This window comes from Erythrolamprus reginae, chromosome 5 (assembly GCF_031021105.1).
Source record: "Erythrolamprus reginae isolate rEryReg1 chromosome 5, rEryReg1.hap1, whole genome shotgun sequence".
NCBI classification, from domain to species: domain Eukaryota; kingdom Metazoa; phylum Chordata; class Lepidosauria; order Squamata; family Dipsadidae; genus Erythrolamprus; species Erythrolamprus reginae.
The window spans coordinates 58724751-58741746 of record NC_091954.1 but is presented as its reverse complement, the minus strand read 5'-3'; the positions used below and the strand labels follow the sequence as shown (position 1 = coordinate 58741746).

At 45.5% G+C, this 16996-nt stretch overlaps 1 protein-coding gene across 1 annotated transcript; it reads left to right on the top strand.

The window, feature by feature from the left end:
- The first annotated feature begins 266 nt into the window (after nt 1-266).
- Nucleotides 267-6404, top strand: ADRA2A (adrenoceptor alpha 2A). Its single transcript, XM_070752719.1, has one exon. The coding sequence runs from the start codon at nt 1324-1326 to the stop codon at nt 2686-2688; it is 1365 nt and encodes a 454-aa protein (XP_070608820.1). The 5' UTR covers nt 267-1323; the 3' UTR covers nt 2689-6404.
- The last annotated feature ends 10592 nt before the right edge of the window (nt 6405-16996 follow it).

Sequence of the window (16996 nt, the reverse complement as noted above, 5' to 3'; positions counted from 1 at the left end):
AGGATGGTGATAGGTGCGACGCACCATATGCCCGATTAGTGGGCGACGCTCAAACCCGGCTAACAAATTATGGTCGTGCATACGTGTGTGTGTGTGTATAAAAGTGTAACAGCAGTGGAGGCCTGGCGTCCATTCAACTGCTTGCTCGGACGCCTCCCCGTCCTCCCGCTTCGGTCCTAACTGGGGCTTTGACTTCCACGTAGGGGAAGCGGGTCGAGTAGAGAGGAAAAACACTTGGGTGTAAATAACACCGGGGAGGAGGATCAGATAAGTTGCCTGCGTGCAGCATTGACCCCTTTCAGCGAGGGCGGCGGAGCGGAGGGAGGCGTGCCGCGTTAGGTGGAGGTGCGAGCGAACGAGAAGTTGGCCGGTGGGCGTGTGCACCGGGCAGGACCTTCTCCCCGAGGGAAAAGCGAGCGAGCGGGCTGATGCTTCAGGCGGCCGGCTGCAAAGCTCCTCTCCGCCGGACAAGCGGCTGCGAGGCAGAGGCGGGGAAGAGCGCCGGGGGCCGTTTCCCACGTGGCGTTTGACGCTGAGCCGCCGAACCGCCGAGCCGACCGGGGGGCTATAAAGTGAAGCCGGGAGCCCAGAACGGCTCGAGCTTCAGCCGGGAGCCCAGAACGGCTCGAGCTTCAGCCGGGAGAGCCAGCGCTGCCTTCTTGGAGGAGGAGGCGGCGGCGGCGGCGGCTTTGCCTCTGGTTTCCAACCCTCAGCCCCAAATCGCTTCCGTTGTCGGTCTTTATAACGGGTAGAGAGCAGCGGCGCCCGGCTGAGAGTGTGAGGAGAAGGCGGCTCCCCTCCCCCACTGGCTCCTGGCGTTTCTTCGCGCGGTTTTATTGAGCGAGAACGGAGCCCTTCGACGCCCCTCATGCAGGAGCTGCTCCGCCGGGAGAAGCCGGGCTCCCTCTCCGCCGCCTCTCCCCCGCGAAGATCCTGTCCTCGCCTTTCCTCACGCGGGGTGAAGGTAAGAAGCAACTTTTGATTCCCGCTCCGCCTGCCGCGAATAGCCTCTTGAGGAGCCCCATACCCCCCCTCCCGTCTCGGGTGGACTTTGTAGGGAAAATCTGTGGCGGTGGGGAAAGGAAGGAAGGAAGGAGAGAGAGACTCGGTCTCCCTGCCGGTCGGCAATGGACTGAAACGGAAAGCGGTTAGGCAGTGATGGAAGCTGAGCCAAGCCGCTTCTCTTGCTCCTGATTGGAATCTGTGGCTTTCCGGTGCTCTGCAGAAAGGACCAGCCCTGCTGGAAACAGGTGCGGGACCTCCTCCTCCTCCTCGTCCTCGCAGGGCGTGCCCCTCTTAAGTGACGTCCATGAAGCTGGGTTAATGTTGAAGCTGAAGAGCCCAGACTCAGAGCAAGGGGGATTCGCTTCCCTGGCCCACCTGCCCACTTTCCAGCTGGAGCACAGCTACCCACAGCACATGGATGGCAATGGGAGCTTGAATGGAAGCGAGGGCGGGCAGAAGGAGGGCCTTCCTTACCCCTTGCCCACTACCTTAGCCCTCATCTGCCTGGCCACGCTGCTCATGATCGTCACCATCTTTGGCAACGTCTTAGTCATTATTGCTATCTTCACCAGCCGGATGCTGAAGGCCCCTCAGAACCTCTTTTTGGTTTCCTTGGCCTCAGCGGACATCCTGGTGGCCACCTTGGTCATTCCCTTCTCTCTTGCCAATGAGGTGATGGGCCAGTGGTACTTTGGCAAGGTGTGGTGCGAGATCTACCTGGCTTTGGATGTACTATTCTGCACTTCTTCCATTGTGCATCTCTGTGCCATCAGCTTGGATCGTTACTGGTCCATTACACAGGCCATTGAATACAACCTCAAGCGCACCCCACGCCGCATCAAAAGCATCATCTTCCTGGTTTGGGTCATCTCCGCGGTCATCTCTTTCCCACCACTTATCTCCATCATGAAGCAGGGTGAGCCCGAGACTCCGCACCAGAAACAAACAGAAGCGAAGCCTGAGAACAAATTGCCCAGCTGCAGTATCAACAAGGAGACCTGGTACATCATCTGTTCCAGCATTGGCTCCTTCTTTGCTCCTTGCCTTATCATGATCCTGGTCTACATCCGTATCTACCAGATTGCCAAAAGGAGGTCTCGAGTGCCTGTCAACAAGCAAGGGGAGACTGTAGAGAGCAGACAGAATGGGTTGGATAACAAAGACAATACGCCTGCGATAACCAAGCTCAATGGTGGGAAGACAGCATTGGCCAGAGGAAGCCAAGAAACAGACACCAATGGTATAGACCTGGACGACACATCATCTTCAGAGCACAATGACACTCCTCAGCCTAGGAAAGGAGAAAAGCTGCCCAGAAGTAAGGGCAAAACCAAACTCTGCCAGATTAAGCCTGGAGACCATTTGCCTAATCAAGTAGAAGAGGATAGGAATGCCAAAGCTTCACGGTGGAGGGGGAGACAGAACAGGGAAAAACGCTTCACCTTTGTACTTGCAGTAGTGATTGGAGTTTTTGTTGTCTGCTGGTTTCCTTTCTTCTTCACTTACACATTGACTGCTGTTTGTAGCAGCTGCTATGTTCCCGATACCCTCTTCAAGTTCTTCTTCTGGTTTGGCTATTGCAATAGCTCCCTGAATCCTGTCATCTATACTATCTTCAACCATGACTTTAGGAGGTCCTTTAAAAAAATTCTCTGCAGAATCAACCGGAAAAGAATTGGGTGAAGCGGGGATCTGTTTGCAAGGCAAGTTTTAGGTTCAGCACTGGTGGGATATTGGAAGTGGGTGGCACCTTGTCTGTTTACTGAGCCTTGGCTCTTCAAAGGCTTCAGGTGAGATAAAACAAATAAAATATTAGTGCACAACCAGAACCCAAGGGGATGTGTGCCCAGGGATGGATGAAAAGTCTTATTTTAGTGTGTTCTTTCTATGTACTTCAGCACATTGAACAAATGAGGCTGGGAAAGGAAAATGTAAGTCATATCTTTCAGAAGCACTTTCTTTCTATTTTCCATCTAAGGTCCCTGATATTATGATATTGCATCTTTGAGATCTGTTCATCTTTAACTTTTGTAGGAAAATTAGCTTTAAACTGTTTAAATACTTCTTGAGGACACACATTCTGTATGAAAAGGAAAAGAAAGACACACATTTGAGTGGACCCCTGCTGCCATATCATCGATTTAAAATATTATAGTATTAAGTTCCAAAATTTCCAATATGTTTCTGGATGTTGGGATATAACAACTGGTAATATAAGCTTTGACACAATGGCCAGTGTTTGATTGTATTCACTATCTGTATTTGTTTTTGTTTTTTAAAAAAAATCATATTTGTCTTGTCTTTTTAAAATGCAGTTAAAAGGCTGCATCTTTTATTCTGTACCAATTGAAAGAATCAAATATGAAGGATTTCACACTTAGAAATGTTTGGCTCAGCTGTCAAAACAGCTGAGCTTTCTAAGACCTCAGAGGTTTAAGAGAAAGTATTCTTTCTTTGTGATCCTTTCATTGAGATCTGTTCAGTTCAACTTACTTCTTTCTCTAGTTGTAGATACCATAGATGAAATTCTCTGTTTACAATACTATTTGATTCACACTGATTTTTTTTTCATTTTCATTTGTGCTAGCTCTCCTGTACAAAAAACATATTTTCATGTGCAAGTTTATTTTTACCTTTTACCTAATATGAAACCATATAAATCTTTTCTTCCAACTGCAAAATTGGATTATAGTTGCATAATGAATGTTGTACATGAGTATAAAGGAGAAAGAAAATGAACAGAATAATTGTAACATGTAAAAATCATGTTGGCATAGGATAAAATATCTTTGTTAACTATCTTCCTTGTTTGTTTTCCCAGAAATACCTATTGCAAGTTAACTTTCTCAGCTCATCAAATAAATATGCTGAGTACTATTAAAAGGGAAGTGGAAAATATCAGAATTTTATTTTCAATATCATGACAACATATTTACAATCTGATTAAGTACTTTGTATTGATGATGCTGGAAAAACACTTTCTTTTAAAGCTGTAAAGTTGATACTTTCTTGATTTATGTGCAAATTTTTATATGGATGATACGGCCTTCTTTAAAAATGCCACCCTTCTCTATCAAATACTATGATATCTAGTCTTCAGTCTTGTATGCTTCATTTTGTAAGGATACATATCCAATCTCTTAAATAAAAAAGAGTAGTTTTAGACTGCCACTCCTAGTCTATCTAAAACTACTATGCTAATAGCGAAGGGAAAGGAAAATAAGTTATTAGCATCAAAGATATTACTTGTCTAAAAGCTCATTTTTTAAAAAGGTTAAAGAGTTAATTACAAATGTTTTTAACCCAGACTTTAAAATTTCTTTTTTTTAAAGACTCATTTTCCAGTGCAAGGAAATTCATACTATTTATATGGAGTTGTTTCTAAAATGTGTATTAGAATCCAAGGGCTCAAACAATGGGGGTGTGATAGGGACAGGGATGAATACACCAGCACACAGTCAAAAATAATGCTGCCATTGTATGTCTATTGCAAAGGTATTGCAATTTAGCAGGATTGAGGCCAGGCCTTACAGTATATATGAATCAGATTGCTGGTTTTTCAGTTTTACTGTTTTTCCTTGCGTTTGGTTTAAAATGAGATAGTCACTTCTTCCCTGTTGAAGTAAAACAAGATAATAAAAGTGCAAAGCCTTACCCTATTTGTAATTGGCATTTGAAATGCTGGAATTTTAATACCCACTTTCTTACCAGAAATATCAGGACACACAGATAAGAATATTTTTTTTCTTTTGATAGAGGCAATCTGTCTGCATTGTGTCATATCTTGTATGTCCCCAATTTCATGTTTTCCTGTTACATTTGGGATGGAATTTTCAGAGTTGTTCATGAAGGCTGGAATTCCAGAGATAATCCAACACATTTGGAGATCTCAATTTGGGGAAGGTTGATGTATTTCTAATGCCTTGAAGGAGCTGAGTAACAGGTTTCAGTTAGAGACACAGCAAACAGTTTAGCTGGCTTTTCTAGCCTTAAAGATTGGTCCTATGGTTTGTAACATGGAATTCAACTGCTAAATTATTTATACAGTAATCAGGTAGCAGAGATCCAAATTTACATAGGAAATTGAGAACCATGTTTTCATGGTTCAAAAAATGTCTCCAAATAATACCTTTGCAATGGTCTATCCATAATAGGAAGGGAAATATTTTGAAATGGCTTTCTTTATGATATATATAAAAAATAGCTTAAAACCTAGACCAGAGGGAAAGGCGAGAATCAATGGCTTAAAACCATAAGGAACTACAGTAGGTTCAAATTAGATGTCAGGTGAGTGTCCTCTCTATCTGAGCTATATGTGAGTGGAGTAAGATGCATGGGACATGATAGAATGTGGTAGATAAACAGAATGACCCTAAAGGACAAAAGCAAGATCTTCAGATAAATGAAACCTGAGCCTAGCCCAAGAAAGTACGTTGAGAAAGTTTCTCAGACAGCGTTCCCCTCTCGTTAATTTTCATCAAGATGAAAAAGGAAGGAAGCACATTCTGACTTACAAGATAAGCTACTTTATTGGGATAAGATCTGGGTAGTATCTGTTTCTTAAGCTGAGTCTATCTGATAGGGTTGCCATCATTTCTTCTTTGCCAAAAGTCTTCAAACAGAAGCTAGATAGTATTCTCTCAGAGATGTTCTAGAGCAGGGTTGTCAAACTCCTGACCATGGGACGGATACATAATGTATTGGCCACGCCTCTGCACAGTTTAGCTAAGGGAGAAAAAGTCCTGATATGTCATGTGATGCTGCTGTGACACCATGAGTTTATCAGCCCTGGATCGTATTTGCAGCAGAGTGTTAAATTAGATGTGATGCTTCGATGACTCTTTGAACTGTTACAATTTTGTGATAAGTAAATACAGAGAAAATGAAATATACTCAACTCTTATTTAGCTGGCTGTGTTAATGAAATTCCTTGATCACACACTGAGCTCTTAGGCAGAAAAATGGCTTCTGTACTGCCAGCACTGGGGTGACCCTTTCACTCAGTTAGATGAATGGGGTTGGCTGTCTCCAGAAACTCATCAGAAAGAATACCAGAGAGCCTTCTTATCATCTGAAAAAAAATGACTTAAGGTGGAATAAACTAAATTTTAGCCATTTGGTCTGAAATAGCACAAGGGGAAAGTTAATTGTCCTTGTAAAAGATCTTGGCTTGAGAATGTGGATTGCATATTTTTAGGGTTCTGGTATTAAATGTACTGTATGAAACAAGTAAATGCCTTACACTGGAAAAATAAAGTGGTTTCTGGAATATCTTTCTAAATCAAAGTTGTATCTGGTTTAATAATCCCTGAATACCATGCCATTTGACCTTTTTAAGAAAATGTAACATGTAAACAGAAATAGCCATAATGGATTTATAAATAAATGAATAAAATTGACACCTCTAAAGCATGGTAGATCTTTGTCATCTCTGTGTTTGGTTTTGAGACTTCATCAGCAAATGGGAACTGACCTTTTCAAGCACTTATTGCCATGGCCCCATGTATTTAATCATTGTTACACCACATGTTAAACAGAACAATGGCCTGCTTTATTATGCTCTTAAGAAGCTTTTGATATGTTTGTGCTTTCTCATAGCAGAGCAAATCCATTCATGTACCTCTTTAAAGCCAAGAATTTGGGCAAAATCATGTTTGAAGATTTGATACTTTTCTCTTTCCAGTTTTCTCCGTTTTTATCAGCTCATGCAATACTGTTCTAATCGGGAGTGTACAAATCGCTGAAGGACTGCTGACTAATTAGGTCAAGTGCAAACAAAGATTATTGGAGTAAAGCAATGCCTGTGTCCAGCTAAACTGCCTGATATTGTTTAGAAATGGTAGAACTGCGGAACAGATTTTGTTATTTCAGTTAGACACCCAACTCTGTTTGGGTTGTAAGAATTAGGCCAGAATCATTTTATTTGCATGAAAAATGGATAACAAAATTATGGGCTGTAATTTTTACAATCTGTACTACGTGCTGTCTGTTTCTTGTAGTCCCTAGATGCCAGTGTTACTGGTACTAAACTAATCCTTGATTTCTTAATAAGGCTTCAGATTTAAATAATTAACTGCAAGAAAATGATAGTTCTGTGAAGGGAGCGAGGGAACATATGTCCTTAAATCATAATTCCCAATTTAATCATTTTGAAAAAATTTTTTTTTACTGCTATTCAACTGAGAAAGGTTTCCAGAACAGCTTATAAAGATCATTAAGAGAAAAAAAAAATCCTGGTTTCAGGCTTGCAGTCCAAAAGTTATCATGCAAAAATAAAAGGCCTTGAGTAAAAAAAAGGGAAAAGCTATCTCTCCCTATATATCAGTTTTATAATTTACAAAAGACATAAAATGATTAACTGGAATAAAAAATGTTCAGTGAAAAGAGGAACAAAAATCTGTAAAAAAGGAACTTCTGAATTTATTTCTTTTCTGTTTACAACTTCAGGTTTTTCTCTGTTCTCAAGTGATCCAAGCTGAGGTTCATTGTCTACTCAAGCAATACATCAGAGTGCTTTAATCTGCAAATATTTATTACAGGTTTGCAAAGCCAGATCAAGCTCACGTGGGCATGCTCAGTATCATTCCATGGGCAAAGTTGAAACAAAGAAAACAGGATATAGTTATAATCAAGGGACAAGGGACTACAGGATTATAAAAGGATTAGTTAGAAATTAATTATAAAATTTATTAAAATACTACAATGAATGGACTATGCTTCCCTTATTAAATGTCACATCCCAATGTGAGAAACAGACTCAGTCAGAAATTTGACGGAGTCATAAAATGAAGCAGCATGTACTTTATTGCACGTAAAATACGTTCTTGCAAGAGCTGGTGGCTAACAGGTAGGCACATCAAGAAATACATTTCTTCAACTTTTTATTTCTTCTACCCGAGCCACAAATCCCTCCTTGCAGCCCCCTTTGACAAAGATCAATCTTTCCAGAATGCTTGTTTCTCCATGACTTTTCCCATGCTTAATCTGTTTCACTTGCTTTATACAGTTTACCCTTTTCCATTCTACATTTTTCCCCCTTTTAAAATTTTTTTAATTTACATTTCTTGCTTCTTTACAATCCTTGTACATAAGCATACTAAATTGAAGCAAGTTATTAATTAATTTCTTCACTACTTTACTAGACTGTGTGGTTAAAACTGTTAACATGTTAACTAATCTGCTTGACTAAGCTGACTCACTTTATCAGAATAACAGTTTCTTCCTGTTTTGCAGTCTTTTTTTTACATTTAATGTCCCAATGTCCTACTGAAATTTTATACCCACAATTCTTAAAAAATTGCTTTCTTTGCAAAAACAACATTTCCAACAAAATCCACTTCTTTGCAAAAACAACATTTCTATTACACCAACTTCACTCTCTGAAGTCTAACTAAGGTTGTCTTGAACCCTAACTGCAAGGCTCAACTACTCTATTACATAGCAGATGCCATTCTTAAAAGCTAGGTAGTTAATGGTGGCTGTGCTTAAAACTCTAGCTATACTCAGGAGCCCTGTGCTAAAACATCTAAAATGCTCAAATTGCTTAAATGCTTCCAAGCTGCTCTTTCAGTTGAGCTGATGGAGTCTCTTCCCTCACTGAGCATTTTCCAAAGAGTTGTGTCTGGTAAATCAGTGCAAAACCACATACACAGTTGTGGTATAATTATCGTAAAGCTCTGCCAGTGAATTTCAGCAAGGGGATTCAGAAGATATTTCTGCCACTCAGAAAATAAAACCTACTTGCCAAATTACTGTACCGAAGAAGAAAGCAGCCACAGTACATGTACAATCCTTGTACAGTCATCAAGAATTTATGCACTGAGCCCCATGCTCTGGTTTCAGCAGACTCCATCCAGCCAAAATCCACCTAAATCATTGGAATGATTTTGTAACCAAGGCTGGAGGGTAGCCTTTGGGTTCTAAGCAGGTACAGCCATTGGGGCAGGAACATAGGTTTAGATTTGCACTGTTAAGTGGTAGGTTTGCAGAATTATAAAAGTCCACTGAAAACAATGAGATCAACTTTAAGAAGGAAGGCCATCTTGTCTCCATGTTCCTTTACCTCCTTAGGAAAGATCAGGGAGAGTTAGGGGTACAAACCAGCACCTCTATTTTTGGAGGCCATCTGGTGAGGTAATAGATGTGGAGTTAACAATTTTGGGAGTCTTTAGTTTGGAATCTTTTCCAAAGTTTTGTATATGGAAATTCCAGTACTATTCTCACTGATAAAAGCCCCCCAAACCTCAAAAAAAGAAGAAGAAGAAAGACTGAAATTAGCTTGAATAACATTTTCGGCTATTTGAGAGATAAAGGCCTCTTCTTTTCCACTTACACTATTGAAATCTGACTGCCAAAATTTGTCAGTGCAATGTCATGGCACTGCTAAATGAATTAAAATGCGGGGATATGATTAAATCAGGTTCAAAGTGGCTTTGAAGCTAAAGATTGCTACAAGGAAATAAAACAATTATGTTAATAAGTCACTCTAAACAGCTGTAGTCAGAAAATTGTTTCAGCAATCATCAGATTAAAAACACCTGCTTGGAAAAGGGGGAAATGTAACCAATTTAAACACGTAAGGTGCCATATGCTAAATAAAACAAAATAAAGATAAAGATAAAGAAAGTATAAATGGGAGAATAAACAAATCTTTTATTCCAATCCTACTTGAATCTGCAGGTTTCACAATTCAAAAGATCCCCCTCACTCTCACAGAGAGCAAAACAAAAAACAAAACCCTATCCAAACCAGTGTTCCCTCTAATTTTTTTTTGGGGTGGGCGGAAAAGTATAGTGTCTGAGCGGCAGTCCCTTCGGGACTGGGCAGCACAGAAATAATAATAAATAAATAAATAAACAAACAAATAAACAAACAAACAAATAAAAAACCCACCCTGTTTTGCCTCAGAGAATTTCAAAATAAAATACTGTACTGTGTCTATAACAGTGAGCTCATAATAGGGCAACTCTATCAATATCAAAATGCCACTTAAATAGTTGAGCTAGTTTCAAAATAGATTTTGATTTTCTTTCTCTCTTCCTTACTCCCATTCTTTTTCTTTCTCTTTTCCTTCCTCTATTTTTTCTATCTGTTTCTCTCTCTTCCTCTCTTCCTCTCTCTCTCCTTCCCTCTCACTCCTTCCCTCTCGGCTTCTGGGCAGGTTTGGAAAACTCTGAGTTGATGATGATTTTTAAGTGAGCGATTGCTCACTGCTCAGCTTAGAGGGAACTATGACCCAAACCCATAATTTACTATAAGGGATACCAAATGTGTTTTGAAGGGACACCTCTTTGTCAGGGAAATAATACAGGCAGATTGCAAAGGGTGGAAATGCTGAAATTACATTTCAGGCTCAGTAAGAATAAAGTTTCTTTCCCACTGTTTTATTTCTAGTGTAACTTTATCTTGTCTCTCACTTTGTTTCACCAACTTTACCTCTGATAGCAAAGACTTCAAGTAGGAACATCCAAGAACACCCCATGTTTATGTAGTTGTAGGCCATTTAGAAATAAAAAGGATGAAGCCAGCATGCTATACTAGTATCTGACACGATAGAAATCAGTGTATGAAATCAGACATTACAGCACTTTAATGATTTTGGACAATCACCTTATGTATTGACTTATGTTAAATGAGAGCCAATCTCATGCTTTAGGCGCTGGTACAGTATGCCTGCTATGATGTGTACATTTTTACTTATTAACATAAAACACAGTGAAGAACCTGGCAGTGGCTTTGTTCATAGCAAACTGGATAAGCTTAGCTGGCACTTGAGAGAACAAAGTGAGTTCTAAGAATAATCCATTGTTTTTCTTGTTTATTCGTCTTTTTTAAAGTTCAAAGTCCCTGTAAATAAGTTCTTTATTACAGTCAGCAACATGGCAGGATCCTCACTTACTGTTTCATTTAATTTTTCACTGAATATCTTATACATGCATTTAATACTTTCCTGGATTAAAGTAGAAATTTTCCTTTCCTTTCCTTTCCTTTCCTTTCCTTTCCTTTCCTTTCCTTTCCTTTCCTTTCCTTTCCTTTCCTTTCCTTTCCTTTCCTCTGCTCTGCTCTGCTCTGCTCTGCTTCCCTTCCCTTCCCTCCCTTCCCCTAGACAAACATCACACTGTCGGTAAATGATGGGGAAAATCTTGCTTCCTCCTTAACTGCATTTGTTCTTGACATGAAATCTACATGAAATTGAATATCAGCAGTAATCAAACAGGTCATTGAAACTTCATGGGTTTGCTCACTTAAGAGTGTTTCTTCCAGGTAGCTTTGAGCTACCATTTGTAAAAGCACTACAGCTGCATGTGAGTTTACGGCTTTTTGCATTTTATCTGATTCTCCTTGGCATCGTTTATTTATTCTTAATCGTATGCTACTTGGATCCAGGAATGTGAAAAGCTACTAGGCATTGATAGGCATTTTTTAATCACTCTACAGAGCAAAAGAGATTTTTAGCAACATATACTTATTTTAAGAGCCAGCTTGCTGTAATGGTTAAGGCATCAGGCTAAAAATCGGGAGATCCTGAGTTCTAATTCTGCAAGAGCAAACCACTTCTGAAAAACTTGGTATGACACTTTTATTGGTGGTGTTTAAAGTGGTGTTAAAAGGGACAATTATAATGTGTAAGCTATAATTCATTAGCTTGTGCAATAAGAATTTGCCTCTATAGCATAAGCCAACAAATTTTATTTAATTCTAACTGATCTTAGTTAGGGTTCTAGAAGCAAACAAGCAAACTGTAATATTTTGCAGAAGAGACGGAGTAATGACACGGACACAAGAGCTGGATTTAAACTGGGTCATTTTTATTAAAATAAATTAGCATAATTTATTCAACAAAATTAGCATAAATTAACATATCTAACTATGACCCAACAATGGACCTGCAGGGTCAAACAATTGCTTCCGGGGCGGAAAATGACGTCACATAAACTTCCTGGGCAACATATGGGCGTAGCTCCATGCTAGTCCAGGTGAGGGACCCCTCCCTCACCTGAGACCCTGCCATGCACTTGCATGAGGGGGGTCCTGCCGGCTAACCCCTAACAGGGGACTTAAAGGTGCGGGACCCAAAGACAGGTTCCCCCCAACTGCTCAGGTCGCTTCCACCACAAGCTTGGAGAGAACCTGTCAATCATCCCCAAAGATGCCCAACGGAGAACACACAGTTGCTAAACCACCACCCAGTTTTCCGACCCTAACCTGCCTACCCAAATGACCAAAGGTAAGCCAATTAGACTAAAAAAGGTGCAAGCGCCCCCTAACCGCTTATCCCTTTCCCCAGTGTGGAATGGGCGAAAAAACGGCCTGGCTAAAAGGCCAGGCCGCAAAAAATTCCCATTCGGCCTCCTAGGGCGACCCATAATAGCACACTGCAAAACAGGGAGGGCGGGCGGGTGTCTGCTCTGCTGACGTAGTCCAGGCGAACAGGCCGAACCCGGGCCTGCACGCCCTTTTATAGGGCTGGCAAGCCCCGCCCGGACGCGTCAGCAATCAGGCCACCCTGGCCTGATTCTCGGCCGAAGTCTCGCGATCTCGCGAGACTTCAGCCGAGATCCAAGATGGCGGCGGCCATGTGTCCGGTGTCGTCCCGACCCTCCTGCAAAAGGCACCGGCAGGTAAGTCTGCCGGTGCTATTGCAGAAGAGACGGAGTAATGACACGGACACAAGAGCTGGATTTAAACTAGGTCATTTTTATTAAAATAAATTAGCATAATTTAGTCAACAAAATTAGCATAAATTAACATATCTAACTATGACCCAACAATGGACCTGCAGGGTCAAACAATTGCTTCCGGGGCGGAAAATGACGTCACATAAACTTCCTGGGCAACATATGGGCGTAGCTCCATGCTAGTCCAGGTGAGGGACCCCTCCCTCACCTGAGACCCTGCCATGCACTTGCATGAGGGGGGTCCCGCCGGCTAACCCCTAACAGGGGACTTAAAGGTGCGGGACCCAAAGACAGGTTCCCCCCAACTGCTCAGGTCGCTTCCACCACAAGCTTGGAGAGAACCTGTCAATCATCCCCAAAGATGCCCAACGGAGAACACGCAGTTGCTAAACCACCACCCAGTTTTCTGCCCCTAACCTGCCACGGAGCGGGGGTCAGATCTCTATCTTGGCCCCCCAACTCCCCCCTCTAACTGCGCCAGCTCACGCAGAGACCACCGCAGGTCCTGTAAGAAAAATGGTGTTCCTCTGTTCTGACAGAGGAAGACCAGCAGCCAGGTAAAGCCACAGCTGATCTATGGTGATGCGGGGATGGGCCACTACCACCCCGCCTAATTCTCTGACTACCGTACCCAGGGCCTTAATAACTCCCCGTCTAACCCGGTGAAGGGCCCTAAGGGAAATGGCGTCCCACCAAATGATCCTCGGGAGGATCTCGACCACACCACTTGCGTGGTGGGCCCCACAGTGCGAAGCCACCGCAGGCTTCGCGAGCCAGGCAGATCTAAAGTAGACCCCCAGGCCCGCACAGGTCCTTGCCACCGAAGTGCAAGACCCGCCACCTGGGCGCAGCAATGGGATGCCGCCCTCCCAGTACCAACTGGGCGCAGCCATGGGATGCCGCCCTCCCAGCACACATCCGGGCGCAGCAATGGGATGCCGCCCCCCCACCAACTGGGCGCAGCAATGGGATGCCACCCTCCCAGCACCAACTGGGCGCAGCAATGAGATGCCGCCCTCCCAGCACACATCTGGGCGCAGCAATGTGATGCTGCCCCTGGCACCGACTGGGCGCAGCAATGTGATGCCGCCCTCTCAGCACACCTCTGGGCGCAGCAATGGGATGCCGCCCCTGGCACCGACTGGGTGCAGCAATGGGATGCTGCCCTCCCAGTACCAACTGTGCGCAGCAATTGGATGCCGCCCTCCCAACACCACCTGGGCGCGGCAATGGGATGCCGCCCTCCCAGGACCAACTGGGCGCAGCAATGGGATGCCGCCCTCCCAGCACCACCTGGGTGCAGCAATGGGATGCCGCCCTCCCAGGACCACCTGGGCGCAGCAATGGGATGCCGCCCTCCCAGGACCACCTGGGTGCAGCAATGGGATGCCGCCCTCCCAGCCATAGCGGTAGAAACACCCGTCCCACCGTACACCCCTTCTCCCCAGCCAGACAACAGTGACCCAGCCGCCACGACGGCAGGGTCCACCCCCCCCGGCGGTACCTGGTTGCTGAGTGGTCGGTGGGCGCTCCATGACCCACAGCAACACCGCCGGTCACGTCCTGGCGGGGTTGAATAGAAGGGGACCAAAGGGGAACCTGGCCTAAGATCTTACCCCGGACCCTCAACCGGCCGTTCGTACCCTAAAACAGGCCGCTGACCACCAGCGGTCGACGTCCCCGAATCCTCTGTATCGAGAATGCCGTTACCGCACTAGTGGCAGCGCCGCTACGGAACGAGCGTTCCCTAATCGGCGGGATCCATACTTGGCCTGGCCAAACCCTGTATACTAAAACCCACCTAACGAAGGCAATGAAATGGAAGGCATGGAATGACCTGGCAGCCTGCGATAAGGCCCTGGCCCAGCCTTCCCGCATTCTCACAATGCGGAAGTCACCATAAATCAATAAACCCACCCCCGCCTTGGACAAAAGGCGAGGCCGGCCAACCTGGACCTCAAAGTCCCAACTGAAAGGCCACGCTGCCTAAGCTGGACACAAATATGGCCAGGTACACAACTGGGGCTGGCCAGCTATAGGGGTAACCCGTATCTTGCCTGAAACTCGTCACCTGCCTGCTGCTAAGCCCCCCAGAGTGCCAGGCACCACTGAGAGGGCCGTAGCCCAGCAGACCTCTACGCTCCACTGCCCAGCAGCCCACTCAGGCTCCCAAGGTGGTCGGGAAAAGCCTCTGGCGATGCACGTGCCCATGGGGCCAGGGTCCGAAACCTGGACAACTGACCACGGGACAAGGCGTCAGCGACCCCGTTATCCAATCCAGGGACATGCCTAGCCAAAAACAATGTGTTTAGGGACAAGGACCTGTGCGCAAAATGGCGGACAAGTCGCATGACCCTGTCACTCTTAGAGGACAGGGCGTTCACAACATGGACAACCGCTAGGTTGTCACACCAAAAATGCTCAGTCCCATCCCTAAACTGCTCACCCCAAAGCTCTAGGGCCACTATCAAGGGGAAGAGCTCCAAAAAAAAAAAATCAAATCCTTAACCAATGAAGAGGCACTCCATTCCGGAGGCCAAACCGACCAGCACCACTAGTCACCGAACACTACCCCAAAACCACAAGTCCCCATGGCATCGGAGCAGAGCTGCAACTCAGCTTCCAAAAGAAGCTCGTGCCTCCAAAAGACAGCCCATTAAATTGGTCTAAAAACTCCCGCCACACGCAGAGGTCAGCCCTGACCCCTGCACATAAGCGGGTACGATGATGGGGCAAACGGAGCCCCTTCATCGCAGCGTATAACTTCCTAGAAAAGGCCCTGCCCGGCACAATGACCCGGCAGGCAAAATCAAGTATCCCAGCTAGTTCCTGGAGCTGCCGAAGAGTGACCTTCCTGCAGCCCAGAACCACTTCGAGCTTACCCCTGAGTTTAGTCAACTTGTCCAGGGGCAGTCTAGAAGATTGCTCCTCTGAGTCCAATTCAATACCAAGGAAGGTAATCTTGGTGGCGGGGCCTTTGGTCTCCTCAGAGGCTAAAGGCACCCTCAACTGAGCACAAAGGGCTTCGAAGTCCCGCATTAGAGCAAAGCATTGCTCTGAACGCGCAGGCCCCGCCATCAAGACATCAGCAAGGTAGTGAACGACCGAGCCCAGACCACTGCGCCTCCTGAGCGCCCACTCCAAGAAGGTGTTAAAGCTCACCAAAAGAGAGCACGAGACAGAGAAACCCATGGGTAAAGCCCTGTCCACATAAAAACCACCTTCGAAATGGAAGCCCAACAGCTCGAAGTCGTCTGGGTGTATGGGGAGGAGCTGGGATGCCAACGTAATGTCGCATTTATCCACAAGGGCTCCAACCCCACACTCCCTTACCATGGCCACGGCCGCATCAAAGGATGCGTGCCGGACTGAACCAAGTTCATCAGGAACGAAATCGTTCACTGACTCCCCTTTAGGAAAAGACAAGTGGTGAATCAACCTAAATTCACCACTCGTCTTTTTTGGGGATCACCGCTAATGGGGACACCCCAAGATTCGGGAAGGGCGGCTCCGGGGAGGGCCCCAGGACCCTCCCCTCGGCCACCTCCTTCGCTACTTTGGACCGAACAATGTCTTCATGTCCTACAACTGACCTGAGGTTGCTGGACATGAAGGCTTGCCTAACCCCCATGTAAGGGATCCTGAATCCCTTTGAGAAACCTAGCAAGAGAGCAGCCGCTCTCGAGCGACGGTGGTAGTCCCTCAACCAACCCTCAAGCGTTTAAATTAATTGGGCTGGGCCCCTTTACCCCCAGTAGGTGGGGGTTGTTCCCTGGACCCCCTCCCCTCCTAACCGTCCCCTTTCAGGGGCAGGGGCACACCGAAGCGGCATGGGAACCCCCGCTTCCCCGCACGCATGGCTGTACATACAAAAGGGGCGAAAACAATCCCCTTTGCAGCAAACCCATGACATGCGGCGAACGGGTCCCACACTGTGGTGGCCCCCATACCTAATACCCCTGGCCCCAATGGGTAAGCCGTCAAAAGGGGCGGAGGCACCATGGCCTGCGTTGGCGGGGTCCAATCCCCCGCCCCGACACACCAGGCCCTAGCAGAAAAGCTGCCCCAGGGGCCTGTGCCCCCGCAGTAGGAGCCGGCGGGGGGCCAAACCTGGTTACAGGTGCCCCCCCCCAAACCCCCAAGAAACTGGGACCGGGTGGCACCCACCCCATTCCCTCCAGCAGGACCCCCCGGGGGCACCTTCCTGGTTAGCCCTGGCCGAGGGCCTCATCACCCTCCTAGGCACAGCTACCAGCTGGGCTACCAACATATGTAAATAATTAATGTTTGACTATAAGATTTATATAATAAAT

Excerpts from the sequence above, each read along its gene's own strand:
- ADRA2A (XM_070752719.1), top strand. The coding sequence starts at position 1,324 with ATGTTGAAGCTGAAGAGCCCAGACTCAGAGCAAGGGGGATTCGCTTCC.